The 27,193-nt window shown below is 42.0% G+C and overlaps 1 protein-coding gene across 1 annotated transcript; it reads left to right on the forward strand.

The window, feature by feature from the left end:
- LOC126992283 (uncharacterized) lies at positions 1-27,193 on the forward strand. The gene is made up of 10 exons (XM_050850938.1): positions 1-258; positions 684-780; positions 1,441-1,553; positions 2,959-3,105; positions 7,207-7,442; positions 8,421-8,501; positions 23,437-23,609; positions 23,998-24,205; positions 26,138-26,181; positions 27,143-27,193. Exons 2-10 carry the CDS (start codon positions 703-705, stop codon positions 27,191-27,193), a joined length of 1,131 nt encoding a protein of 376 aa, XP_050706895.1. The 5' UTR covers positions 1-258; positions 684-702.

The following is a 27,193-nucleotide window of genomic DNA, read 5'->3' on the forward strand; positions in this document are numbered from 1 at the left end:
TGCGTGTGTCAGGGTGAAGGAGGGAGGGAGTAATGGCCGGTGTGTTGGCCCCGTGTGATGGTGCTGAGGTGACAGTGGCGCGGCGTGGACCAGCTGACACCTGTGCTGGCTCAATGAGGGGTGCCGCGTGGGCCAGGTGGCGACGGTGAGTGCCGGGGCGGCCTGGCAGGGTGTCACTCCTGCCCTGCCAGGAGAGGCTGACTCGCCTTGGCCTGACATCACTGGAGGAGAGGAGGAGACATGATGCAAACCTTCAAGGTAATCCACGGCCATGACTCAGTCAGGGACGGGTATTTCCTCAAACAATCAGGGCCAACTCAACACCACACCAAAGGCCACAGCCAGACACTAACAAAGCCCATCACAGAACAACACAGAGGGACCATTTTGGACAATATACGGTTTCACCCAACCAATGATTTTCTTACGTGGCTCATGTTTTTCTGGTGATAGATGTAGTGAATTGCATTATTTATGACCTGCCCATATGTCATTCCTCCTCGTGCCAGCTTCACCAATCCATCCATGTAATTTGCTCTTGGTCTTCCTCTTCCTCTTCTTCCTTCCATCATTCCAGTCATAATCAAAGTCACCAGTCCGTCTCTCCCTAGTACGTGGCCGAAAAATTTCAGTTGTCTCTCTCTCACCGTTCTCATCAACTTTCTCTTTTTCACCATCTACAGAATGTGTCAACGTTAAGCGATGAATATGACCGCCATGAGACTAGGAGACAGAGAAGAGGCACCTTTGACGAGCACTGACTCTAAACTATCACCAAAGGTAAAGGTGGGCGGTGTGCCAGCCAGTTTTGTGGGAATTAGCTCGCAGCCGCAAAATAGCTCGCAGAGAGGTACAACTTACCTAGAGGTACGTACAACTTACCTATTTGCTATTATATCAACCACTATTCGCCATGCTGTCCTGAAGACCATCTATCATCCATGACTTTAGAAGCACCGTCCAAATGAATCATGAATGAGCTCCGGGGGATAGCATTAGCCAAGAATAGATGGATCTGGATTGATGATGCGCAGGGCACCTGTACAGGTGCATAACACGCCACTATAAACCATTGCCTGCGCCATCACGGGCTTGGGCCGACCACCAGGCCCCTGAAGAAAGCCTACCGGCGCTATAAGCTAACACGTAAAAAGGAAAAAAAATTGCATTAACCAGTCTTTGCCAGATAATTAACCACTATTTTGTATGCCAGGACAGTGCACACCTTAGTGTTTCTTGTAGCTACATAAAGATAAGCAAATATTAACCTCTATTTGCCAGATTATTAACCACTATTTTGTATTCCAAGACGGTGCAGGCTTTTTGTTTCTTGTAATGTCTTTTCACCCCTTGAGCTGCTTCCCTTACTGTATAATGAATAAAAAATGAATAAATGTTAACCCTGTTTGCCAGAATATTAACCAGTATTTTTTATTCCAGGACAGTCCAGCGGTGAAGCCGAGTGCGTCCCGATGCAGCGTGATGGCAGCCTCCTGCTGTGCGCCAGGCTGTGAGAGCAGGAACACTGTGGACTGCAAACTCACCTTCCACACGTGAGTTACAGTGGACAACACCATTTATTTTGACACTATTACTTTTTTTCACTCTATTACTTATTATTTTTTTTACTTCTACTTTTTTTTACTTTTTTTACTTTTTTTTTACACAAATACAGTGGATGCCACCACCACCGGCCTTTACTTTGACACTATTATTATTTGTTTCTTGGATTAAGTAAGGCTCTCAAGAGGTTAACGACAGCCATCGTTTATTTAAGCACACACAGCACGGTCCACACAGTTACGGCCATCCTTTATTTAACCAGACTCTTTCATGGCCCTAATTTGAATGTTAACATCAAATTTGGCAGATTATGTGACTTGCCAAATTGTCTGCAGCATATCTGACCCTCGTGGATTTGAAATAAGATCATTAGTCCTCACTGAGCAGTCCTGGAACCCTATGATAAGAAAACACAGGGAAACATGTTGATGCATCAAGAGGAAAGGACAGGATAGAGAGTGATGATTATTCTGAGTACAAGGGTGGCAGCGATGAAAGCATTGTGAGTAGTGACACAGTAGTGAGAGTGACTTAGATAGTGATGGTGTTATTTCACTATCTGTACTGCACTCTAGGCCAGCAAGTGCTGCCATGACAATGGTGCAGGGTGAAAAGGCCACACGTAAGGGGTGTGTTCCTCGCCTGAAACAGCCAGCTCTGAGGAGAACTGAAAGTGAGTGAGCAGATGATGTCTAAATTATTTCAGTGTAAAGATTAATTCATATTATTGACATTCAGTTGTGAGAGGGAGGAAGTGTGCAGCATGTGGCCAGCCTGTGTTGACATGTTTTGCGTCCTGGGCAGGGGCCCTCCACGCTGCCCGGAGCAGTGTTTTGTGCCCACAGACCACACCCTGGCTACATACCATACGCTCTAGCGTGACTATTACACAACATATTACACTTTGGATTTCACTGCTGTGTTCAGTGAGGTAAGACACTTCATACGATATGAATAAACAATAAAAAATTAGCAGTTGTTTTTATCAATATCCAGGGACCATTCGGAGAAAACAATACCCATTGTTTAAGGGTTAATAGTAATATGTCCACGTCTCTGATGCATGCGACAGAGTTGGCAGGACAATACTGTTCCTTATTCCCCTCTTTGCCTCCATGCTCACACTTCTTCCTCTCATAACTCTTTCCAATGCACCCACCATCTGTCTGCCCTTCACTGCTCTCCTTGCTTCACCTTCCATACTGCCATGCTTGCACAAAACTGTCCCCAAATGTTTAAACTCAGTCACCTCCTCCATTCTCTCTGTGCTCTCTGCTCTAACTATGTACGGCTTTGCAAAATCAATGACCTGCTCTCTTGCCCTCTCAAATACCATAACCTTACTCTTTCCAGCATTCACTGTCAGCTTTCTCCTTCACTCTCTTGTATTTCCAGGTTTCCAAAAGCCCCTGAGTTGCAGAAGAGGTGGATCACTGTCACCGGCAGCAAGAAAGAGAAGTGTTTTGACCGCACCGGCCAGACCACCAGGCTCAGGACAGGGGCCTTGCCAATCATCTGGAATTATGTCCCCTGGAAGAAAAGGTACTTAACCGACCCTTGTGGAGAGGTGGAATCAAGGCTACCAGGATGTCATATTCAGCGCACAGGAGAGTTAGGTTATGCGGGGTTAGGTTTACAAGAGTTGCCTTGTACAGGTCAGGAGCAGAAGGGTACTTATCCCCTTGGCTGTGGATTTCCTACCATAAGACCTCACCGAGCAACAGGAGTGGAGCAACAAGTGGCTGCTACAATTCAATGAAGAAAATGTAAAGTCCTGCATTTGGGAGGGTAAATACAGCATACCAATACCACATGGTAAACACTCCACTATCCACCACAGAGGCAGAAAAAGACGTGGAACTATATGTTACCAGGCCAACAGTGAAGGTAAATCCATGCCAATCGCAGCGTAGGTGTTAAACACACCCTTGTGGAGAGGTGGAATCAAAGCTACCAGACTGTTATAGTCACTATATAGGAGAGTGAGATGAGGGTTTAGGTTCACAGGAGCTGCTTTGTAGAGGTCAGGAACAGAAGGTACTTGACAGACAGAGGTGGGGAGGTGAAATCAAGGCTACCAGATTGTGATATTCAGTGCGTAGGAGAGTGAGGTTAGGTGGGGTAAGGTTTACAGGAGCTGCCTTGTATAGGTCTGCCACCCTCTTGAAGATTCCCTATGTTATTATTTTCTTATTTGTCACATGAGAGAGGTGGAATCAAGGCCACCAGATTGTTGTACTCTTCCCATAGTCTAGTGAGGTTAGGTGGGATTAGGTTTACAAGAGCTGCCTTGTTTGTATGGGTCAGGAACAGAAGGATACTTATGGAGAGGTGGAATAGGGAGGTCAGGTGGGGTTAGGTTAGGTCAGGAACAGGTTATTCAGCAGACCCTTGTGGATTATAACCATCATAATTTACTGACAAAATCTTTCTGAATATGAAATGTAATCTCATTTTATTAATCTCATTTCTCTAATCTCATTTTCCAACTCTTTCTAATCTCATTTTATTAATCTCATTTTCCTACTCTTTCTAATCTCATTTTTTGTCTCATTTCTTATTGTAATCTCATGTTTCTTCAATATATTTTCTAATCTCATTTTTCACTTTTCTCTCCATTTTATCGTTTTTTCCTTCCATTCTTTTAAATATTTTTTTCTAATCTCATTTTTCTTTTCACCCAAAACAAGATTAATATATTTTTTTCTAATCCTATTTTTCTTCTTCATCAAAACTATTTACTTTATATATTTTCTTAATCTCCCTTTTCTCTTTTCTCTGCTTTCTTTTTTCCTTTCTTTCTTTTTATATATTCTTCTAATCTCATTTTTCTAATCTCATTACTTAATATAATCTCATTTTTCTAAGCTCATTCTTGATTCATCTTACTTCATTCATTCATTCTTGGTATTCATCTTCCTCCCTCCAGCAAATGCCCTCCCACACCATATATCCTTAGAACATCCCACAGCCCCTTCCTGTCAGCCCTGTCATATGCCTTCTCCAGGTCCATGAATGCAGCAAACAGCTTTCTATCCTCCTCTAGGTACTTTTCAACCTGTATTTCCAGTGCAAATATTTGGTCCACACAATCCCTCCCTTTCCTAAACCCCCTTGCTCATCGCCTACACTCTTCTCAGTTATTTTCTTCAGCCTCTTATTCAAAACCCTTCCACACTGCTTCATTTTTCATCCTTCCTTCTTGCTTCATCTTCCTTCTTCCTTCCTTCCTTCTTGCTTCATTTTCCTTCCTTCTTGTTTCATCTTAATTCATTCATTCTTGGTTCTTCATCTTCCTTCCTTCCATCCTTCCTTCTTGCTTCATCTTCCTTCCTTCCTTCTTGCTTCATTTTCCTTCCTTCTTGTTTCATCTTAATTCATTCATTCATTCTTGGTTCTTCATCTTCCTTCCTTCCATCCTTCCTTCTTGCTTCATTTTCCTTCCTTCCTTCTTGCTTCATTTTCCATCCTTCTTGTTTCATCTTAATTCATTCATTCATTCTTGGTTCTTCATCTTCCTTCCTTCCTTCTTGCTTCATTTTCCTTCCTTCTTGCTTCATCTTCCATCCTTCCTTCTTGCTTCATCTTCCATCCTTCCTTCTTGCTTCATCTTCCTATTTTCATTCTTGTTTCATCTTCATTCATTCTTCATTCATTCTTCCTTTCCTCCTTGTAGGAATAAAGATCACTGTAGGGCAGCCAGATCCACAGGGGAGGGTGCAGAGAGGTGCGATGAAGGAGGCAATGAACAAGCTGAAAGTAGGCAGGGTCCCTGGAGCTGGTGGCATAACAGCAGAAATGTTGAAGTATGGAGGAGGGGTAGTTGTGGAATGGATGTTATGGATGTGTAGCCCAGCATGGGAGCAGGGTGAGGTGCCGAAGGGCTGGAGCAAGGCTGTTGTTGTGCCGCTGTACAAAGGGAAAGGGAGCAGAGGTGACTATAATAGTTACAGGGGAACAAGTCTACTCAGTGTGGCAGGAAAAGTGTGTGGAAGGGTTTTGAATGAGAGGCTGAAGAAAATAACTGAGAAGAGTGTAGGTGATGAACAAGGGTTTTTTAGGAAGGGGAGGGGTTGTTTGGACTAAATATTAGCACTGGAAATACAAGTTGAAAAGTACCTAGAGAAGGATAAGAAGTTGTGTGCTGCATTCATGACCTAGAGAAGGCATATGACAGGGCTGACAGGAAGGGGCTGTGGGATGTTCTAAGGATATATGGTGTGGGAGGGTATTTGCTGGAGGGAATATGATCCTTCTATATGGATGCGAGTGCCTCTGTATGAGTGAATTGTGAGTTCAGTGAGAGTTTTGGTGTTGGTGTGGGTGTGAGACAGGGGTGTGGGATGTCACCATGGCTTCTCAATGTGTATGTACATGGACGGTTGTATGAGAGAAATGAAAGCCAGAGTGGGGGAGCTTGGGCCAAGGCTGAAAGTGAGAGGTACGGAGGAGTCACTGGTTGGGGGCCTGTTTGCCAATGATACAGTGTTGCTGGCAGAGAATGAGGGGACGCTGCAGAGGACAGTGGATGAGTGTGACAGGGTGTGTAAAAGGAGGAAGCTGAGAGTGAATGCTGGAGATAGTAAGGTTATGGTATTTGAGAGGGTGAGAGAACAGGTCATTGATTTTGCAAAGCTGTACAGAGTTAGAGCAGAGGGCACAACGAAGTGAAGGATAAGGCTGGGGAGGAGGTGACGAGTTCAAATATTAGGGGACAGGTTTTTGTAAGCATGGCAGTATAGAAGGTGAGGTGAGGGAGAGCAGTGAAGGGCAGACAGGTGGTGGATGCATTGGGGAGAGTTATGAAAGGAAGAAGTGTGAGCATGGAGGCAAAGAGGGGAATAAGGAACAGTATTATCCTGCCAACTCTGTCATGTGCATCAGAGGCGTGGACATGGAATGCACCACAGCAATGGAGAATGCGTGCAGTGGAAATGAGTCACATAAGAGGTGCATGTATGTGTGTCAGGATGGGATGGAGAAGGTAATGACAGTGTGTATGAGTGATTTGGTAAGGATGTGACAGCAGAAGGAGTGGAGTGGTGAAGCGTGATGCATTGAGATGGTTTGGACACGTGATGAGAATGGGGAAGAGTGAATTCATGAAGAGAGTGTATGAGGGAAGGACTGAGGGAGCGGGTGTCACCTGTGAAGTGGATCAGTAGGGTGAGTGAGTACTGGAGCGAGAGAGTTGGAAGTAGCAGGAGTGAGTGTGCTGAGAGGGAGTGCCAGAACAGGGAGAGATGGAGACACTTCTGCTGCCCACCCCACCCCCTGGAGGGAAGTTCCTGAGGGAGCAAGACGTCGGAGATATAGATAGATAGAATCTTCCTTCATTTTGGCTTCATCCTTCTTTCATTCTTGCTTCATCTTCTTTCCTTCATTCTTCAGCCAGTATTAATTAGCACCTTGGTACGTCAGTTCGCCTGCTGAAAAAGCCTCTCATGGTAGAAGTTGCTGTTGGGATTTTCTTGGACTGTTTTGTGATCCTACTGATAGTTTTACATGACTTCTTCACCGTGAATGGGACAAGCATCCGTGAAAACCCCATTAATCTTCTTGTGGCCTTGGGAAATAGTCATAATGGGAGCCAGAGACATTTCATAATATGGAGCTGGTTGTGACAGCCTCTTGTATTTCCAGAAATACAAAATTACCCTTTCTTCCTGTACCCTTGGAAGAGATACTGGAGTCCACCTGTGAGCCCAACGTCAGCAGCCAAGATACCAGGCAGCATCAGGGGCTTCGTGGTGCAGTGGTTAGCACACTCGGCTCACAACTGAGAGAGCCCAGGTTCGATTCCCGGGCGGAGTGGAATAATGTGGGCGTCTTTTCCAATGCCCTACGCCCCTGTCCACCCAGCAGTGAATGGGTACCAGGTATTAATCGAGGGTTGTGTCCCGTCTCCTGGGATCTGTTCCCTTCTCCTATAATTCCTTCCCTTCCTGTCTCTCTCCGGCACATGACCACAGATGTTGTGCCGACTAAACCTGACCTTCCAAAACTTTCCAACCAGTCAGCATGTACATTATTACCCTTCTACAGTTATTCCTGTGGTTGTTATGCTATCATTATCATCTCCCATTCTCATCTATGCTTCCTTACTAATGAAGCTTTCTATACAGCAAAGTGCGGTCATTCTCTGTTGATTTATACCCTATGGTGCTAGCTATCATGTATTTGAAGATGACCTAAACTTAACCTAACAAAACCCCAAACAGTCACTATAGGTCCTGACTCAGAAAACTCATCTATGGTTCCTTTTTAATGAGACTTTCTATACAACAAAGTTAAGTCATTCTTTGTTGATTTATACCATAAACTGTCATGCATGACAGTCTTGAGTTATTCATTTAAAAGTTCCTTTGAGATGAATGTGCTCACAAAAACCAATTTTAACATGCTTTACAATTTCATGTGATATTCTTTAGTCAAGCAGAGAAAATAAAATCCCACATTAATATTCTCCAGCATTTTGTACTCTTTCTTACATAATGCAACTGTTTCCTCTGCAAAAACTTTGCAAACGTTTGCACTTCACTTTTATACAAACACGGGATTGCAGCATTGCAGCAGCCGTGACAGTACACCAGTAGAGTCACACTGAAGGCACCATTTTGTGTGGGAGATCTTGATCATGACTGTAATGTGCCGGGCACCAGTATGGGTTATAACACGCTGGGTACTCAGTGTGTGTGTAGGAAATGTTCAGGACAAATGTTTTGTGTGGAAGTGTGCCAGACTGTGTGTAGGAAATATGACACCACTCCAGTGTGTGAGGATGTGTAGGAGACATGACTTCGCCCCCTTCCACTGCCTTCCCATTTCCCCCTCAATAACCCCGCCCTCCATCCCAGGTGGTGAGGCCAAGGGGCAGAGGTTGTCCCTGCCACTGCGTGCTGTCCGGGCTGCACCACGACCACTGCTGGCTGAAGGAGGTCACGCTGGACTGCCGCGTGTGCTTCTGCTGCTTCAGGGGAGAGATGCGCCAGGGGAACCTCACCACCATGTGTCTCACCCTGCACCAGCTGACCAGGGGTGAGGGGGGAAGAAAGAGATTACTATAGTTTACCTAGTTGTATTCACCTAGTTGTGACATACGGGAAAAGAGCTACGCTCGCGCTGTCCAGTCTCCATATCTTCTCTTATCCAACCTTTCCTTAAAATCATGAATGTTTCTTGCACAAACCCCCTCCTCCTCCAGTCCATTCCACAGCTCAATGCTTCTGTTTAGGAAGCTAAACTTTTTCACATCTCGCCTACACGTGGTCGCCCTCAACTTCGTTCCATGTCCTCTTGTTTCTCTCTCGCTCCACACACACAGGTCCTCTCTGTCCAGATTATCCACCCCGCTCGCCACCCTGTACATCACTATCAGGTCTCCTCTTTCTCTTCTTCTCTCCAGGGTTGTGAGCCCCATGCTATTGAGTCTCTCCTCGTAAGTCTGATCCCTAAGTTCCGGTACCATCTTAGTTGCCATTCTCTGTACTCTTTCCAGCTTTCTTATGTTCTTCTTTTTATGAGGAGGCCAGACCACTGCTGCATACTCCAACCTTGGCCTTATCATTGTAACTATTATTTTCTTCGTCATCTCGTCCAAATACACAAATGCCGTCCTTATGTTCCTCAGCAAATTCATAGTTTGTCCCGTTATCCTGTTGATGTGTTTGTCCGGTGACATGTTCTCTGAGACAGTCACTCCCAAATCTTTTTCTTCCACTCCTCTGCATATTATCTCACTTCCCATCTAATAATCATATTCACATCTTCTACCACTCCTACCAAACTCTATTTTTTTACATTTCCCAAGGTTGAACTCCATCTGCCATGTACCACTCCACTCCCATATTTTGTCCAGGTCCCTCTGCAATGCCTCACAGTCCTTCACATCATTGACTCGTCTCAATAGCTTTGCATCATCTGCAAACAAACTCACATAGCTGGTCACTCCTTCCACCATATCATTTATATAAACAGCAAACATTATTGGCGCCAGCACCGAACCTTGTGGGACCCCACTCCTCACTGGGCACCAGTTGGAAACCTTGTCCTTGATTATTGTCCTCATTTCCCTGTTAGTTAGGAAGTCCTCCAGCCACTTAATCAGTCCATCACCCACTCCACCCCTATTTTTAATCTTCCAAATTAGTCTTCTGTGCAGTACTTTGTCGAATGCCTTTTTCAAATCCAGGTACACTCCATCCCCCCAGCCTTCTCTCTCTTGTATTAAATCTGTCACCCTTGAGTAGTAACATAACAAGTTGGTGACACACGATCTCCCTCCTGAATCCAAACTGGCAATCAGAGATAACTCTCACTTTCCAAAAAATCCGACCACCTGTTTTTAACCAACCTCTCACATATCTTTGCAACCACACTAGTGAGTGATACCGGTCTGTAATTTAATGGGTCCTCTCTCTCTCCTCCTTTATAAATTGGTACTATGTTTGCTCTCTTCCAATCTTGTGGTACCCTTCCTTCACGCAGGGAGGTGCTCATTATGGAGTGCAGTTTCTCTGCAAGTTGCTCACTACATTCTTTCAGGATCCAGCCTGACACTTCATCCGGCCCTGTCGCCTTTCTTACATCCAGCTTGTTCAAGCTTTCCTTGACCTCCTGCACCGTTAACTGTATCTCCTGCATAACCCTTCCTCTTTCCTGGCCCGGTGGTTGTACGAATTCGTCTTCCTTTGTGAAAACTCTATGAAAGCTGTTGTTCATCACTTCTGCCATCTCTGCTAGGTCTTCATATGCAGTTCCACCCATTTTCAGTTTATCGATTGTTTCTCTATTCTTTAATTTGCCGTTCACATGTCTATAAAATAATTTAGGTTTGTCTTTGCATTTGTCGATTATATCTTTTTCATATTTCCGTTTTTCTTCTCTTCTAATCTTTGTATATTCATTCCTTCCTTGTTTGAAATTGTTCCACGCGTTGATTCTTCCTCGTCTCCTCCATCCCTTCCAGGCTTCCTCCTTTCTTTTTCTAGCTGCCTCGCATCTTTTGTTAAACCACTTCTTTTTACCAACATCCTTTTTGGTTACCTAAGGGACATATCTATTCTTGGTTTCTTTGTACAGCTTTAAAAACTCCTCCCACTTGTCTTGGGTACTTTTGGCTTTGTACAGCCCACTCCAATTTGCATTTTCAAAAAAAGTTCTCATATTAACAAAGTCTGCCTTAGAGTAGTTACTTCTCCCTATTTTGTGATCCTCTTTTTGGTCAATCGTTCTCTCTTCTTTTACTTCAAATTCCACAATTGCATGCTCACTTTTTGCTATTTGGCAGTCTATTTTTATACTTTCAATTACTTCCAGTTCCTTGCTAAAAACCAGGTCTAATCTTGATGCCTCGCCTTCTTTCCTGAATCTAGTATGTTCCTTAATCCATTGCGTCAGCACATGTTCCATTGCCAGTTGCAGGAGTCTTCCTCCCCAAAGACTTCTGTTCCCTGTGTTTGCCAATCCTCCCATTCTACCCCATTGCAATTAAAATCACCCATTAAAATTATTCTGTCACCCCTTCTCAACATTCCATCCAGGCAACTCACTTTGTCTTGTATCATTTGTTCATATTCTCGGGCCTTCCATGCATTGGTTCCTGGTGGCACATACCCTACTACATGCTGCCTCCTTCTTCCTTCAGCACCCACAGTTTCCACTTTCAGTACCTCTACCAAGCCTTCACCCTCAATCACCTCTTCCACTCTAATGCCTTCCCTTACCATCAGCATCACACCTCCTCCCTGTTTTCTCTTTCTGTCTCTCCTCCATATATTGTCTGCACCTTCTCCAATCCCCACCACCTCAACAGAGTCACACAACATAGTTTCTGTCAGCCCCACAATATCAGGTTCTCTGTCTCTCAAATAGTCATTAAACTCTATCCATGATGACACTATACCATTGATATTCGTATAAGACACTTTCCATCCTTCCTCCTTTCCTGTTAGACTTTTTCTCTCCTTCCTCTCGTCACCATGAACAACTTCCTCACTTTCATATCCATTACTCTCCAAAAAGGCTCCTTTTTATCTTCTTCCGATCTCTTCTCATTTAAATCACGAACCTCACCTCTGAGTTCATTCAACTTGTCTCTCTCTTGTTCATTCAAATCTTTCCTCAGCCACATCATTTTGGTGTCTTCTTCTCCCGCTGGCTTCCAAGCTCCTGCCAGGGCCTCTTCTGCTTTGCTCTGTGCCTTGAATCGAATCCTAATTGGTCTATCTTTTCTCCATTGTATTTTCCAATCCTATGACAGCAGTGTGTGTATGTTTGTGTATGTATTAATGGATTTGCTTTAGTTTATTCTTTTATTTTATTTTAACCTTTTTCTTACTTTTTCTTCTTTCTTGCTCTGGGGGAGGAAGGGGGGAGCCTGGGGACTGGGGGAAGGGTGATTATGTATGTGTGTGTGTATGTATGTGTGTGTGTGTGTATGTGTGTGTGTGTGTGTGTGTGTGTGTGTGTAAGTGATTTAGTTTATTCTCTTGTTCTTCTTCCTCTTTTTTCCTCTTCATCAGTTGCCCCGGGGCTAGTGTAGGGGGGCGAGGGCAGGGGGGAACCTGGGGGATGAGGGAAAGATTACTGGGGAGGCAGGGGAAAGGAATTTGGGGGAATGGGAGGTTGGGGAAGGGAAAGAGGGCTGGGGGAAGGGTGACTTGAGTGAGCTAGGGGGAAGGTATCAATGTGTGTATTTACCTATTTGTATTTACCTAGTTGTGAAATACAGGAAAAAAGCTGTACTAGGCTCGTGCTGTCCCGTCTCCATAACGCTTATTATCCAGTTTGGCTTTAGATTCATGAATAGTTTTTGCACACGCAATCTCCTTGTCAAGTTCGTTCCATGTTGTTATGCTTCTCTATGGAAAACTATTTCTTTGTCTCTCCTACAGTCGCTCTTCTTCAATTTCTTATTGTGTGTGTGTGTGTGTGTGTGTGTGTGTGTGTGTGTATTTACTTAGTTGTATTTACCTAGTTGTAGTTTTACAGGGCCTGGGCTTACGTTCGTGTGGTCCCTTCTCCATATCTATACTTGTCCAGCTTTTCCTTAAAGTTGTTCACACTCCTTGCCAATACTACATCCTCACTTAGTCTGTTGCGGGGAGCTATATTTCTTAAGTCTGTCAAGCATCTTCCCTTTCTTAATTGTGTTGCTGGTGTTTCTTCCTTCTCTTAGTAGTAACTAAGCTACCTAAGCCTGTTCTTGTGCTGCCAAAGAGAGGCAGCTCACAATAGATACCAGAGCCTTCGCACTCCTGCTAACCATGATCTTTACGTGTCCGCCCGGAATCGTGCCAAATCTATTCTTCGACTTACCAAAACCTCTTTCATCCATATCAAATGTCAAAACCTTGCTTTTTCTAGTTCTTCCAGAGACTTCTGGCATCTAGCCAAAAATATCTCCTCCAATTTCACTTCTTCCTCTTTCCCTCTCCTATATGCCTGTTACTAAGATTTTCGGAATGATGTTATCTATGCCCTCTCTGGCCTTAACTCTCAGAAGGCTTATGGACCTGATGGAGTGCCTCCTATTGTCCTTAAAAACTGTGCTTCTGTGCTGACACCCTGCCTGGTCAAACTCTTTCGTCTCTGCCTATCAACATTTACGTACCTTTCCTTACGCTGAAGTATGCCTTCATACAGCCTGTGCCTAAGAAGGGTTCCGCAAGGGGCGTTCTACTGGTGATCATCTTGCTCTCTTAACTGACTCTTGGTCATCCTGTCTTAAGTAATCGGGTAGCCAAACATTTTTCTGGTAGATTTTGGTGTGCATTTAAGTAAAATGGTAGCTAAACTTTTTTTGATGGTAGATTTTGGTGTGCATTTAACTAATCGGGTAGCCGAACTATTTTTTTGTGTTAGATTTTGGTGTGTATTTAAGTAATCGGGTAGCCTAACCATAGCTGGGCACGATAACATAAAACCTTATTCCCGATAACCGATAACTGATAATGGAAAACCTTATCGGTGATAACCGATATTTGTTAACTGGAGACACAAATATAGGCGATAACCGATAACCGATACTTGATATAGATCCACAATTCCAATACTAGCTAGCGATAAGTCCGATAGGCGAAAACGACAATATATTGATATTTCAAATAAAAAAAAAAACATACATGTATTCAAATTTAATATTATTTGTATTTTATAAAACTTATAAAACCTGAAAACCACACGTTGACACGTACCTATGAACGGTAATACTAGAAACGCATGAACCGGTGTTGTGTTATTTGGCGTCCCCACCGTCAAAAGCTGGCGCTTTTTTTACAAACACTGGTCTCTTGTGAACTGCGCATGCTCAGAAAGGTAGATGTACAGTCTCACAAAGAATTTTAATTATTGTTGGAAGGCTGAATCAGACATACAGTATTAATTATCTCGTTGTTTAGAACGACACTCTGTACGAGTTGTATTTATATGTACAGAGTGTCATTCTAGAAACAGCGAGGATGGTGGTACTATTTGTCTGATTCAGCCTTCCAGCAACTCTTGATGTGTTAAAAAGCTTTGTGAGACTGTACAGGGCTACGCTTACTGGTCTGAACATGCGCTCTGTTTGTTTTGATGATGGGACACCAAATAACACAACACCGGGTGCCTTCAATACCATGGCATGCTCACAAACGAATATGGAATATCAAATTTGAGGCAGTGAATAATAATTTTTGGGGCAAGGCAAAATGATTTGTCTCTTTGATATATTGATTTTTGAGTCTAACATAAAAAAATAAGCTAGTGTTTTAATGTTGATCATCTAAGTATGAAATCTCTTCACCGAAGATATTTCACACCCCGAAAATTTTTCATTCAACACCGGGCGCCCGGCCACACATGCGCAGTGGGCAGGAGACAACTTTTTTTTCTGAAAGGCAGAAAAAAAGTATCGATTATCGCTAATTTGGTTACAAAAGTAACGAAGATACCGATATATATTTAAATAAGTAGCGGATGGCCGATAACCCGATTTTGTTATCAGCGATAAAGTATCGCGATAACTTATCGTGATAACGTCCACCTATGAGCCTAACTATCTTTTGTGGTAGATTTTGGTGTGTATTTAAGTAATCGGGTAGCCAAACTATTTTTTGTGGTAGATTTTGGTGTGTATTTAAGTAATCGGGTAGCCTAACTATTTTTTGTGGTAGATTTTGGTGTGTATTTAAGTAATCGGGTAGCCTAACTATTTTTTGTGGTAGATTTTGTGTATTTAAGTAATCAGGTAGCCTAACTATTTTTGTGGTAGGTTTTGGTGTATTTAACCCCTCAGAGCCGCAAAAGTTTTTCTCGGGTGATCTCCCATGACTCAAATGTCATCGATAAATACACCGTGAAACTGCGAAATAGTCATTAAAGTGGACGCCTACGGTGGGTCCTCCTGCACATACAGTTTGTCCAATATGTTTGAAGTTTTAGTATGTTGTTTGTTGATGTAAAGGTATATGATATTCTGTGAATTTCATTAAATTCGGGTGAAGTTTAGGAGATACTCAAACAAAGCGTATATTTCTTTTTTTTTTTTTTTGTTTCACAGACTTTGTTTCAGTTAATCGCCTTGAAAAAAAATACCACAGAAACTTTGTTTACGTATCTACATTTCCCAGCTAGAAAAAAAAAAATGTTTAGTCTTCGAAAAGAAATTGTCACATAGTTTTCTCCACTCTGTGTCCCGTTTTCTTTTGATATTTTTTGAAATTTTATAGAGGGCAAATATTGTCCTTAAGTTGTAATTTCAAATGATACCTAACAAAAGTCGATCAGACTTTTCGAGATATTGGCTCCAAAGATTTTTTCCATTTCCTCCCTGTCCTACCATTTGTACTTATTTGATTGGCATGAAATTTTCACAGATGATTGTATATACCTTGCTAACATACCTCAGAATAATAAGGCATCTGGTCCCCCTTTCTAAGAAAGTATTACTCACTTGCAGGTGGGGTGTCAGAAGGCGCCACCTTCCTCATTGTAGCCAGATTTTATCTAGAATCCTCCAGGCTGGTATGTCTCTTCCTTCTTCTCAGTTCTTTCTTCTTTGTCTTGGGTGTTGCATGCCGTGATCTTTCCTGTCTAGCAACACTGAAGGATTCTTGAAATTGCCTGCAACTTTCAGATTTCTACCATAGGTAGAATATTGGTTAAACTGATGCTGACATTTAAACTGGCTTGATTTATGATTTGGTGAGTTAGGTGAGCTGACCCCCCAAATTTGCATATCTTTGTTCCTAATGATAACAACAAAAAAAAAAACTGTTCCTAGAGGTTTCAGATTTCTACTATAGGTAGAAGGAGCATAACTAAGGCAGACAAAACTAGTATCTGTTGGAAATACCTGATGCATATATAGCATAGAGTATGGAAGACATTTTACATATATTTTTCAAGAGTATATTGTTTCTCAATATGTTAATGTGTATTCATTGGTCTTTACAGTCACTCGCTGTTTTCAGTTTCATCGTCGACTACACTGCAGCATTTTTCCCTGGAAAAGGAAAAAGTTCGGCCACTAAAGATCTTGGAGAAGAACGCCAATTTCCAGAACTCTTTCACAGCCTTAGGAAGGAACAAATCAACATCAGATGAAACTTTTTCTCAATTGAGAAGTTCACAGCTGAAATGTACGGTAAAAAGGAAAAGTCAATTCATCAATGATATACGATTAAATTATTCCTAGAACGGTACAAACCCTTTCTGGTAAATTGGATGAAGCGCGCATCAGCTGCTTGAAAAAATGGATAGTGCTAAGCACCTCTCCCACCGTGTCAAGCAACAACCTGAAGCAGAAAATAAAGAGAGCACACCTCATAGCTAATAGGTGGAATTCTGTTGATCTTGCTACCAGAGTCCTATCTCGCCAACAGAGTCTGATGGACTTTGGATATGGTAGCTACTAGATTCTTGGACAGAAGGTGACTTGTATTCCCAAGACAATCGACGTGCTGCATGAATGACAAGGATGCATTCTTGATGATGAAGATATTAATGACTGCACAGGTAAGCGTACTTACTTTAATGAATAATCGCAATATTAATCTATTTCATTATTACTGCTGTGTTAATTTATGGCAGATAATTGAAGGCCATTGATAAACCCATTTTCAGGATTGAACGTACAAGAAACTATAAAAACAATCCAGAATTACAAATAACTCGCGGTTAAAGTTACTTCACATATTAGCAAAAGTAGCATCCTCGGTTGATTTCAGTTAAATAAAAATTTTCTTCCAGATGACTTGGCAATGGAAAGTGACACTGATGCAGATGATACTTACTGACGATGAAACTGAAAAACAGCGAGGACTGTGGAAGACCAATGAATACACGTTAACACATTGAGAAACAATATACTCTTGAAAAATATATGTAAAATGTCTTCCACTCTATGCTATACTATATGCATCAGTGTATTTCCAACGAATGCTAGTTTTTATGTCTGCCTTTAGTTATGCTCCCTTTCTACTCCATAGTAGAAATCTGAAACCTCTAGGAACAGGCTTTTTTGTTGTTATCCTTAGGAACAAAGATAGGTAAATTTGTGGGCAGCTTTCACCCTAACTCACCCCCTTAAATCCTTAAATCAAGTCAGTTTTTTGCTTGTCGTCAAAGCATCAGTTTATCTTATTTATTCTCACCTATGGTAGAAATCTGAAAGTTGTAGGAACAGTTTTTTTTTGTTGTTGTTGTTATCCTTAGGAACAAAGAGATGGCTGCTTTTTGGGGGTCATTGACATTAACTTACCACCCTTTAATCATGTCAGTTTATATGTCAATATTAGTTAAACTATTTTCTCTACCTATGGTAAAATCTGAATGTTGTACGAACAGTTTTTGTTGTTGTTGTTGTTATCCTTAGGAACAAAGAGATGTAAATTTTGGGGGGTCAGGCTGGACACTAACTTACCAAATTCTTTTAATCATGTCAGTTAATATGTCAATATTAGTTAAAGCTACTTATTCTACTCTATGGTAGAAATCTGAATGTTGTACTGAACAATTTATTTTATTTAATTTACCCCTAGAACTAAATGGACATTATTTTGGGGTCAGCTGACTTCCTCTTACCACCAGAAAAATAAGTCAGTTTTTACTCCAACATTACTTTTTTTTTGTTACTTAAAGTAACTATATATAATAAATATAAAACTGTAACTCATAGTTGTTCTTTTTTACCTCACGGGGTCAAAATAAGCAAAATTTAAGAGGTTGGGGCTGACCACATCTTACCACACCTGATAATGTTGTCAGTTTTAGTCTCATTATCATCAATTTGGACAGATTTCAACTCTGTGCTACTGCATTTTGGTACGTGTAGCTCTTTGGGGTAAGACATTTTTACCCCAAGGGCCAAAATCAGGACTAAATTATGGAGGGCAGTTGACAACTTTACCACCGAGAAATAGTGTCAAGTTATTAGTAGATTCATATCTACTGCATTTTATCATTATACTGAGTGAATATGATTCGTGTAGCTTTTGGGGTAAAAATCCAACACTTTTTAGGGTCTTTTAAGGGCAGCTGACCCTTCTATCCCCTCTTAAATATTCTGTGAGTTGATATCGCTATATTATTAAGAATAAATACATAGTTTTATATACAAAAGTTTGAAGTGTATAGTTTGAAAAGTGCAAAATCAACCTCAAAAAGGGTATTTTAAGCGCCCCCTTTGGGGGGCAACACCCACCTGAGTTGAAGCAGCTGGACAAAACCTTTTTTTCAATTGTCGGTGATAACTTAACCAAGCATAGGAGCATTATATCTTCTGCCTTGTTAGTAAAATCACCTGTAGCTAAAGGCTCTCGGACTATCAGACCCGAGGATATGTACAGGTAACTCCTCGATTTATGCGAGTATTAAAGTCCTTGAAGAGGTCGCGTAAATAAAAAAAACAATGTAAATCAAACAAGAGGTAGGTTTCTATCGAAAAATAAATATTCACTTCATTCAGTGGAGAGAGAGAGAGAGAGAGAGAGAGAGAGAGAGAGAGAGAGAGAGAGAGAGAGAGAGAGAGAGAGAGAGAGAGAATATCCATATCACTGAGATATCCACTCAGGCACTCAGTCTCAACCTCACTCATGTCAGGAAGAAATGAGGGACACCATATGAGCGACTGGCACAGTATTAGTACCGGTACCGAACAGTCTGGTACCGGTACCATACCGTGTAGCGTTGGTGCCGTTAGAACCAGTACTGGTACCGGTAATTGCCCACCCCCATTGTTGGAGCAGTATGGCAGCGTGGGTACTCGTATTGTTCAAGTGGCGCGCAGGAAGAACTGAGCTCAGCTGTGGCCGCAGCACCGTGTGAGTCCAGTTGCGTGATGACATCTGGAGGTCACTACAAACATCGCGTATAAGGAAAAACCTGGGCAACATTTACTTCGATTTTCGACCCCGAGTTTTTTAAGAATCGCGTAAACCTAAATCGCGTAAATCGAGATGTTTTATTCGGTATACCCAAAGTTGTGTTCCAGTGCGGTATGTTGGACCTGGAACATAACCCTCAAGCAGCCGTAAAACTCACGGCACTTGATCCAAACTTTGGAGTGAAGTAATCGAATGAAACTGATGTGTGTTCTTGCCGTGAGTCATGTTGCCGACGCAATCAAGGGACATTGAAATGACTGGGGGAGGGGATTTAATTTTAAGGAAAACAAACTTGACCACACGACAGTTTAAGATATCCTGACACGCTAGAGCTGAAAATGCGCATTTGTCAATTTCAAATATATATTAGCTGGAAAACTACCTGTAGCCGCCTCACAGACAAGTTTTATAGGAAATTTTCTGATGCACCCTACTTTGAACCGTTTTCAGGTTGTCGCATTTGCTCGGAATTCCATGACTCTGAAAATTCCAACTTCATTGGTGCGACGTAACAGAAAATATTGAAGAAAAGTTGCTCATTTTATCACAATGAGTCTGGAAACATAGTTTGTAATCTTTGACGAGAAATCTATCGCCTACAGAGAGCCAAAATTTAGAACCCAATAATTTTGCACTTTTTATTTTTTCATTCTGAAATGAATTTTACTAAATAAAAGTTGCAAAAAAAACCATCCGTATAACTCAACTGCGAAATCAGATTATGATTTAGACTCATCGTCGGCTGAAAATTCCATGATTCCTGGGGAAATATTCCAAGTTTACTTGGCAACATACAGGAAAATGTATTAGCAGAAAAGCTGCTCATTTTATCGTGATGGAGTCTGAAAAAAAAGATAACAGGACCTGAGAAATACGCCTCAGAGTCAGTCACAGGAAAGTATTTTGCAGGTTCATATGAGATTAGTCACTAATGAATCTAGTAATCAGTTTGAATCATCCATCATGTTCAGACTATGAGATATTGTACAACCAAAGCTGGATTCCTAAAAAAAGCTCATATATCGTGTACCCAGCAGTGAATGATACTGAGAAATCAGGTGCCATTGAGGCATAACCCCCCGCTTCTGGCATATGACCACGATGAGCAAACAAAATCCAACTCAGATTTTGGTGCGTAAAGGCAGTGTATGTTTTCAGAGTCAGTACCTGGAACAAGACAAGCAGCAAAACAATGAGCAATGAGACCATGACATTTTTGATTGACTGACTCATTTGCATGTTCTTAATCATGGCAGACTGAATTAGCTTCCCAGTAATCACTGACAAATTCTCTTGAAACAATGACTTGAGATGACGCGAAATCATTGAAATCACCACCCGAATAGAGTTTGAGTGAATATAATGGCTTTATGTTATAGGAAATTTGATGCCATCTCTTTCTTAGTCTAGGTGATTTCTGGATTCTGCATTATATGCATTGTGACGCAGAAACTATTGACTTTGGTGTGTATTTGTAATCAGAGAAACAGAGCTTTTTAGACAGGAGAAACAAACTTTGGTGGATTTATAAGAACCAAATAGTAGCTTTGGTGTGTATTTAAGTAATCAGGCAAAATATCTGAGCTTTGGTGTGATAAAGTTGTAAACCATTTTCTAGTAGATTTGGTGTGTATTTAGAAAGTAATCAGGCAGCCTAACTATTTTTTTCTAGTAGATTTGGTGTGTTAAGTAATCAAACGTAAACTATTTTTCTCAATAGCTTTGGTCGTATTTAAGTAATCAGGCAACCAAACTAATATTTTTTCTAGTAGATTTGGTGTGTATTTAAGTAATCAGGCAGCCATTCCATTTTTCTGTTAGCTTTTGGTGTGTATTTAAGCCGTAATCAGGCAGCCAAACTATTTTTTCTGTTAGCTTTGGTTAGTAATCAGGCAGCCTAACTATTTTTTCTGGTAGATTTGGTGTGTATTTAAGTAATCAGGCAGCAAACTATTTTTCTGTTAGCTTTGGTGTGTATTTAATTAATCAGGCAGCCAAACTATTTTTTCTATTAGCTTTGGTGTGTATTTTAAGTAATCAGAGGCAGCCAAACTATTTTCTGGTAGATTTGGGTGTGTATTTAAGTAATCGAACTATTAAACTATTTTTCTGGTAGATTTGGTGTGTATTTAGTAATCAGGCAGCCAAACCATTTTTTCTAATGAATTTGTGTAATATATTTTAAGTAATCCGACGTAGGCTTCTTTTCTGTTATTTGTGTATTTAAGTAATCAGCAGCCAAACTATTTTTCAATAGTTATTGGTGTGTATTTAAGTAATCAGGCAGCCAAACTATTTTTCTGTTAGCTTTGGTGTGTATTTAAGTAATCAGGTAAACTATTTTTTCTGTTAGCTTTGGTGTGTATTTAAGTAATCAGGCAGCCAAACTATTTTTTCTGTTAGCTTTGGTGTGTATTTAAGTAATCAGGCAGCCAAACTATTTTTTCTGTTAGCTTTGGTGTGTATTTAAGTAATCAGGCAGCCAAACTATTTTTCCAAACTATTTTTTCTGGTAGATTTGGTGTGTATTTAAGTAATCAGGCAGCCAAACTATTTTTTCTGGTAGATTTGGTGTGTATTTAAGTAATCAGGCAGCCAAACTATTTTTTCTGGTAGATTTGGTGTGTATTTAAGTAATTGGGTAGCCTAACTATTTTTTCTGGTAGATTTGGTGTGTATTTAAGTAATTGGGTAGCCTAACTATTTTTTCTGGTAGATTTGGTGTGTATTTAAGTAATTGGGTAGCCAAACTATTTTTCCTGGTAGATTTGGTGTGTATTTAAGTAATCGGGTAGCCAAACTATTTTTTCTGGTAGATTTGGTGTGTATTTAAGTAATCAGATAGCCAAACTATTTTTTCTGGTAGATTTTCGTGTGTTTTTAAGTGATCGGGTAGCCTAACTATTTTTTGTGTTAGATTTTGGTGTGTACCATTTAAGTAGTCAAGCAGCTGTTTCTGGCGTAAGACACCAGCCCATTCTAACATCCCCCCCTATCCTAAACCTCCATCGGAATAGACTGCAAGCCAAAAAATCTAACCTGTGTATATGTGTGTGTGTGTGTGTGTGTGTGTGTGTTGTGTTGTGTTAGGAAGTGAAGGTTTTCAGCTACAGCTACAGCTGAAGGTTCACCTACAGAAATGGAACAAAAAGTGTCTGCCACAATTCAGTGAAGAAACATGTCAAGTCCTGCACCTTGGGAGGGAATATCCTGCACACCAATACCACATGGGAAACACTCCACTATCCCCCACAGAGTAAGACCTGGGACTATTATGTTACCAGGCTACCAGTGAAGGCAAAGTTCCTGACAATTGCAGCGGATGGGTTAACTTCTGTTGGCTACTCCAGAAGCCATAACCTTTTAAACTAACTTAACGTAACCTATCAAACAGGGGTGCTTCAGACTTCCCCATCATTTTTGCATTTATTATTTTTTTTTTTTTTTTTTTTATGTCCAAGCCCACAGTGCCGTTAAGCTTTCTTTTTTAGGGGCCTGGTGGTGAGTCCGAGCCCATCTTGGCACAGGCAAGTGTTTACAGTGGCGCCATCTATTCTCAGTTAAATAACCTCACTTCCCTCGATCCCCCTTGTTTTCGAACTAATCTGAGCATACTGAATTAACCCATCCATTGCGGTTGGCAAGGATTTTGCCCTCACTGGTAGCCTGGCGATATATAGTACCAGGTCTTTCTCTGGCTATGGTGGATAGTGGAGTGTTTCCCATGTGGTATTGATGTGCTGGATATCCCTTCACTGGTAGCTTGGTAATATATATAGTCCCATGTCTTTCTCTGCCTCTGTTGTGGATAGTGCAGTGTTTCCCATGTGGTATTGGTGTGCTGGATATCCCTTCACTGGTAGCCTGGTAACATACACTCCCAGGTCTTTCTCTGCCTCTGTGGTGGATAGTGGAGTATTTCCCATGTGGTATTGGGGTGCTGGATATCCCTTCACTGGTAGCTTGGTAACATATAGTCCCAGGTCTTTCTCTGGCTCTTTGGGGGATAGTTGAGTATTTCCCATGTGGTATTGGTGTGCTGGATATACCCTCCCAAGGTGCAGGACTTTACATTTTTCTTCATTGAATTGTAGCCACAGACAGTTTTGGTCCATTCCTGTAGCTTGGGGAGGTATTCTGGTAGGAAATCCCCAGTTAAGGGGCCACACTGCCCTAACCTAACGTAACCTCCTTAATGGGAGACTGTGAACCCTGCGACCCCTCGTTTCCACACTTATTCTGAGCATGCCAAATTAAATCAAACTAACTTAACCAAATGTAACCTTCCTATTTTATTTATTTTTTTATTTTTTCGCCCCTTCAACTCACCCTATTTTCACATTTCATCTCAGGCCTGTACTTTTGGCAGCTTTTGGGGGGGCTAGAGGGCATCATACACACTCTCTCTCTCTCTCTCTCTCTCTCTCTCTCTCTCTCTCTCTCTCTCTCTCTCCCCAAAAAAAGTTCCCACATCCACAGATCAGATGAGCCACAATGGGCGCAGGTCACCACATGCGGGTCGGGGGTCACACAGCCACCGTCCATGACCTGACCCCTAAGAGTGGATACCAGCTGTCTGGAGTGGACACAGAAGTGGATTCCTTACAGCATCGGGACTCCCGTAAGAGGAGACATAGGAAGCACAGCTATGGAGGAGGAGGAGGAGGAGGGGGAAGGGTTAGAAGAGGCATGTAAGAAGAGAAAGACAAAATAAATAAGAAAATGAGAGAGAGAGAGAGAGAGAGAGAGAGAGAGAGAGAGAGAGAGAGAGAGAGAGAGAGAGTTACACACTTTTTATATATTTATTTATTTTATTTTAGTTATTATTTATTATTTTTAACTATTTCATATTTATAATTATTTCCTTCTTCCCTCCCCTTCCTCCCTTTCCTCCTCCTCCTCTTCTTCTTCTTTATATTTTTTTCTGTCCTTATAATATAAATTTTCTTTTCATACATTTTTTTTCTTATTTTTTTTCTTCTTTAACCTCCCCCATCCCTTCCTTCCTTCCTTCTCCTCCTCCTTCCTCCCCCAACCCCCTCATAACCCCTCCCTTACCCCATAGTTTAAGATCTCGGTCACCTCGGAGTCTTGTCACTGGAAACTTCCGAGGAGCTGCGTCGGCGCGTCACACTCCACCTACAACCTAACCCAGGACTGTACCAGGCTGAGCTGCATGACATCCTATACTAAGATCGAACCTGCCTGCAACCTCAAGATCAAGTACGGGTCACCCAAGCCTAGGAGACACCGTAGCCTCGCCGATCTAAGAGGTGGGTGATTGCGGCTGATTGGGGTCTGAAGAGGCTGTTTTTAAGGGCGAGAGGGCAGGGATAAGACTGTAAGGTTACTATCAGTGCTGAGAGACAAAAAAAAGGGACGGGTAATTTTTGGGGCTGATTTTGGTGCCTGGGGCTGAAAGGAGTCGAAGGAAGGAAAGGGCTGAGAAGGAGCTGTCAGGGTGCTATGGATTTAAGAACGGGCTGGTTTGGGGCTTTTTAGAGGGCTGATTTAGGCTGAGAGTGTAAGGTCGTGGCCACACAAAGTGAGAAAGCTATGAGAGCTGCAAGGCTAGTTTCTGTGGCCTTACTCACTCTGGAATAGTGAAAGTTAGGCTAGCATTTTTATATTTTTTTTTATTATATTTTGGAGTAAGGGTAACGAAAAGATTAAAAAAAAGCCTGTTACACGCCTCCCACAAGAGTAAAAAGTAAAGAGTAGCCAGAAGAGAGGTAAATTTCGGGTGGACAGGTGTCTTGATACATTCTTCTTGAAGGAGGTCAAGTCATAGGCAGGAGGAAATACAGATGAAGGAAGGCTGTTCCAGAGTTTACCAGTGAAGGGGGATGAAAAAATGGAGATGCTGGTTAACTCTTGCAGAAGAATTTTGGACAGTATAGGGATGAGCATGAGTAGAAAGTCGTGTGCAGCGGGCCCGCGGGAGGGGGGGAGGCATGCAGTTAGCAAGTTCAGAAGAGCAGTCAGCGTGGAAATATCGTTAGAAGATAGAAAGAGAAGCAATATCGCGGTGGAATTTAAGAGGTAGAAGGCTGTCAGTAAGAGGAGGAGAGCTGATGAGACGAAGAGCTGTGTGAGTGGAGCCCCCCCACACGTGAGATGCATACTCCATACGAGGGCGGACAAGGCCCCTGTACGTATATGGAAAGCAACTCGTTATCTACTTCTTCCATTTTATTCCACAATTTGTAAATTGGTATTAGTATTAGGTACACTGGATCGCAAAAGTATCGGTGCACAATGTGTGTGAAACTTTTTGGACAACAGTTCGATCGTCAGTGAAATGTTGGTGTCTGACGTGCCACATGTTGGTAGCCCTGATGTCCAGAGATGCCATACAACTACCAGTACCGATATCCCCTTCCTACTATATACTTATATAGCTTATTTTAGTGTTTATAGCAACAGACATTGGTCACACAGTGTGACGTTGGTAATTTATCATGGGAGACAGATATACGGTAATATGGTTGACACTGGTGGTTACGTATACAGGGCCATCATTATGCGCTGATAGTGCTAGCATGTGATAAACAACGACTCTTATCTTGTGTCAATACATCTAACGCCCCATGTGTCACGTTAACACATCACCTACGAAATGCACTGTGCAATACCTATGCCTAACGCGTCATGTGTCACGTTAACACATCACCTACGAAATGCACTGTGCAATACCTATGCCTAACGCGTCATGTGTCACGCTAACACATCACCTACGAAATGCACTGTGCAATACCTATGCCTAACGCGTCATGTGTCACGCTAACACATCACCTACGAAATGCACTGTGCAATACCTATGCCTAACGCGTCATGTGTCACGCTAACACATCACCTACGAAATGCACTGTGCAATACCTATGCCTAACGCGTCATGTGTCACGCTAACACATCACCTACGAAATGCACTGTGCAATACCTATGCCTAACGCGTCATGTGTCACGCTAACACATCACCTACGAAATGCACTGTGCAATACCTATGCATTGTTGATGAATTGGTAGTTGGCTCGCTATCATAATATGATCCATTAGGCACATTAATTTACTATATTACGATATGCTCTAATAAGACTATATTTATAGTATAATGTGTCATATGTTCAGGGAAACGAAAGTAACATGTTTTCACAACTTTATTAATTATCAATATTGAGTATATCCTCCACCCGCTCCTAACACAGCATTCAGCCGTCTGGGCATGGATGCCACCAGTTCAGCTGTGAAGGTTTGTCCAGGAGCACGTCGACGTTTTTGAAGCAGCGGCACTGGCATTTACTATGGCCTAGTAAACAATAAAGGAATACACAGATAAAGATACAGACGGCTGAGGGTTAGCGGTAGTACGTAACATTGTCAACATCGTTTACACACTAGCATGTCATCATCATGCCTCATATAACTGTAATTAGTATTATACTATCAGTATCATGTCAATCACATAATTTATCTGATCGTTCTGGGGGTGCAGCGTGGTCGGCCGACCCGTGGCATGTCTTCTGTTTCACCAGTGTCTTCATGTCGCCGTATCCACCTTGCTACTGTGTTGCGGTGGATACGAAGCTGCCGCGCAGTATCAGAATTGGTGTGGCCCGCTTCATGTAGGGCAACGATAACTCCACGTGTTGACTCTGAGGTCTCCATCGGAACTGACAGACGTTGTTGGCCGACAATGACTATGTTAGGCTTTCGTGAACACTGTTCCGAACCATGAGCCCAGTGATTCTGACCTTCCGAACTAGCCACAGCCAGACATACCAACCCTTCCCACCCACAACACCAGCACCTGTGTGAACATTTTTGGACGGCATCGGGCACCCTCTGCACCGATACTTTTGAGATCCAGTGTACTTACCTAGTTTTATTTACCTAGTTGTGAAATACAGGAAAAGAGCTGTACTAGGCTTGTGCTGTCCCGTCTCTGTAATGCTTATTATCCAGTTTGGCTTTAAATTCATGAATCGTTTTTGCACATACAGTCTCCTCGTCAAGTCCGTTCCATGTTGTTGTGCTTCTGTATGGAAAACTGTATTTCTTGACGTCTCTCCTACAGTCCCTCTTCTTCAATTTCTTACTATTCCCTCTTGTCACACTCCCAGGGGCATAGCCAGTATTTCAGATAGGGGGGGCACAATCTTTACCAGTGGTTCTTAACCTTTTTCATCGTATGACCCTTTGAGACCTTCCAGGGTATTGCCGTGACCCCTATAATACATTTTGTAATGGTGACCTTTGTGTAA

This window comes from Eriocheir sinensis, unplaced genomic scaffold (assembly GCF_024679095.1).
Source record: "Eriocheir sinensis breed Jianghai 21 unplaced genomic scaffold, ASM2467909v1 Scaffold433, whole genome shotgun sequence".
Classification (NCBI taxonomy): Eukaryota; Metazoa; Arthropoda; class Malacostraca; order Decapoda; family Varunidae; genus Eriocheir; species Eriocheir sinensis.

Excerpts from the sequence above, each read along its gene's own strand:
- LOC126992283 (XM_050850938.1), top strand. The coding sequence starts at position 703 with ATGAATATGACCGCCATGAGACTAGGAGACAGAGAAGAGGCACCTTTG. Across the intron at positions 7,443-8,420 it reads CAGCAGTGAATGGGTACCAG|GTGGTGAGGCCAAGGGGCAG; the intron begins GTATTAATCGAG and ends CCTCCATCCCAG. Across the intron at positions 23,610-23,997 it reads GAGGAGGAGGAGGGGGAAGG|TTTAAGATCTCGGTCACCTC; the intron begins GTTAGAAGAGGC and ends CTTACCCCATAG.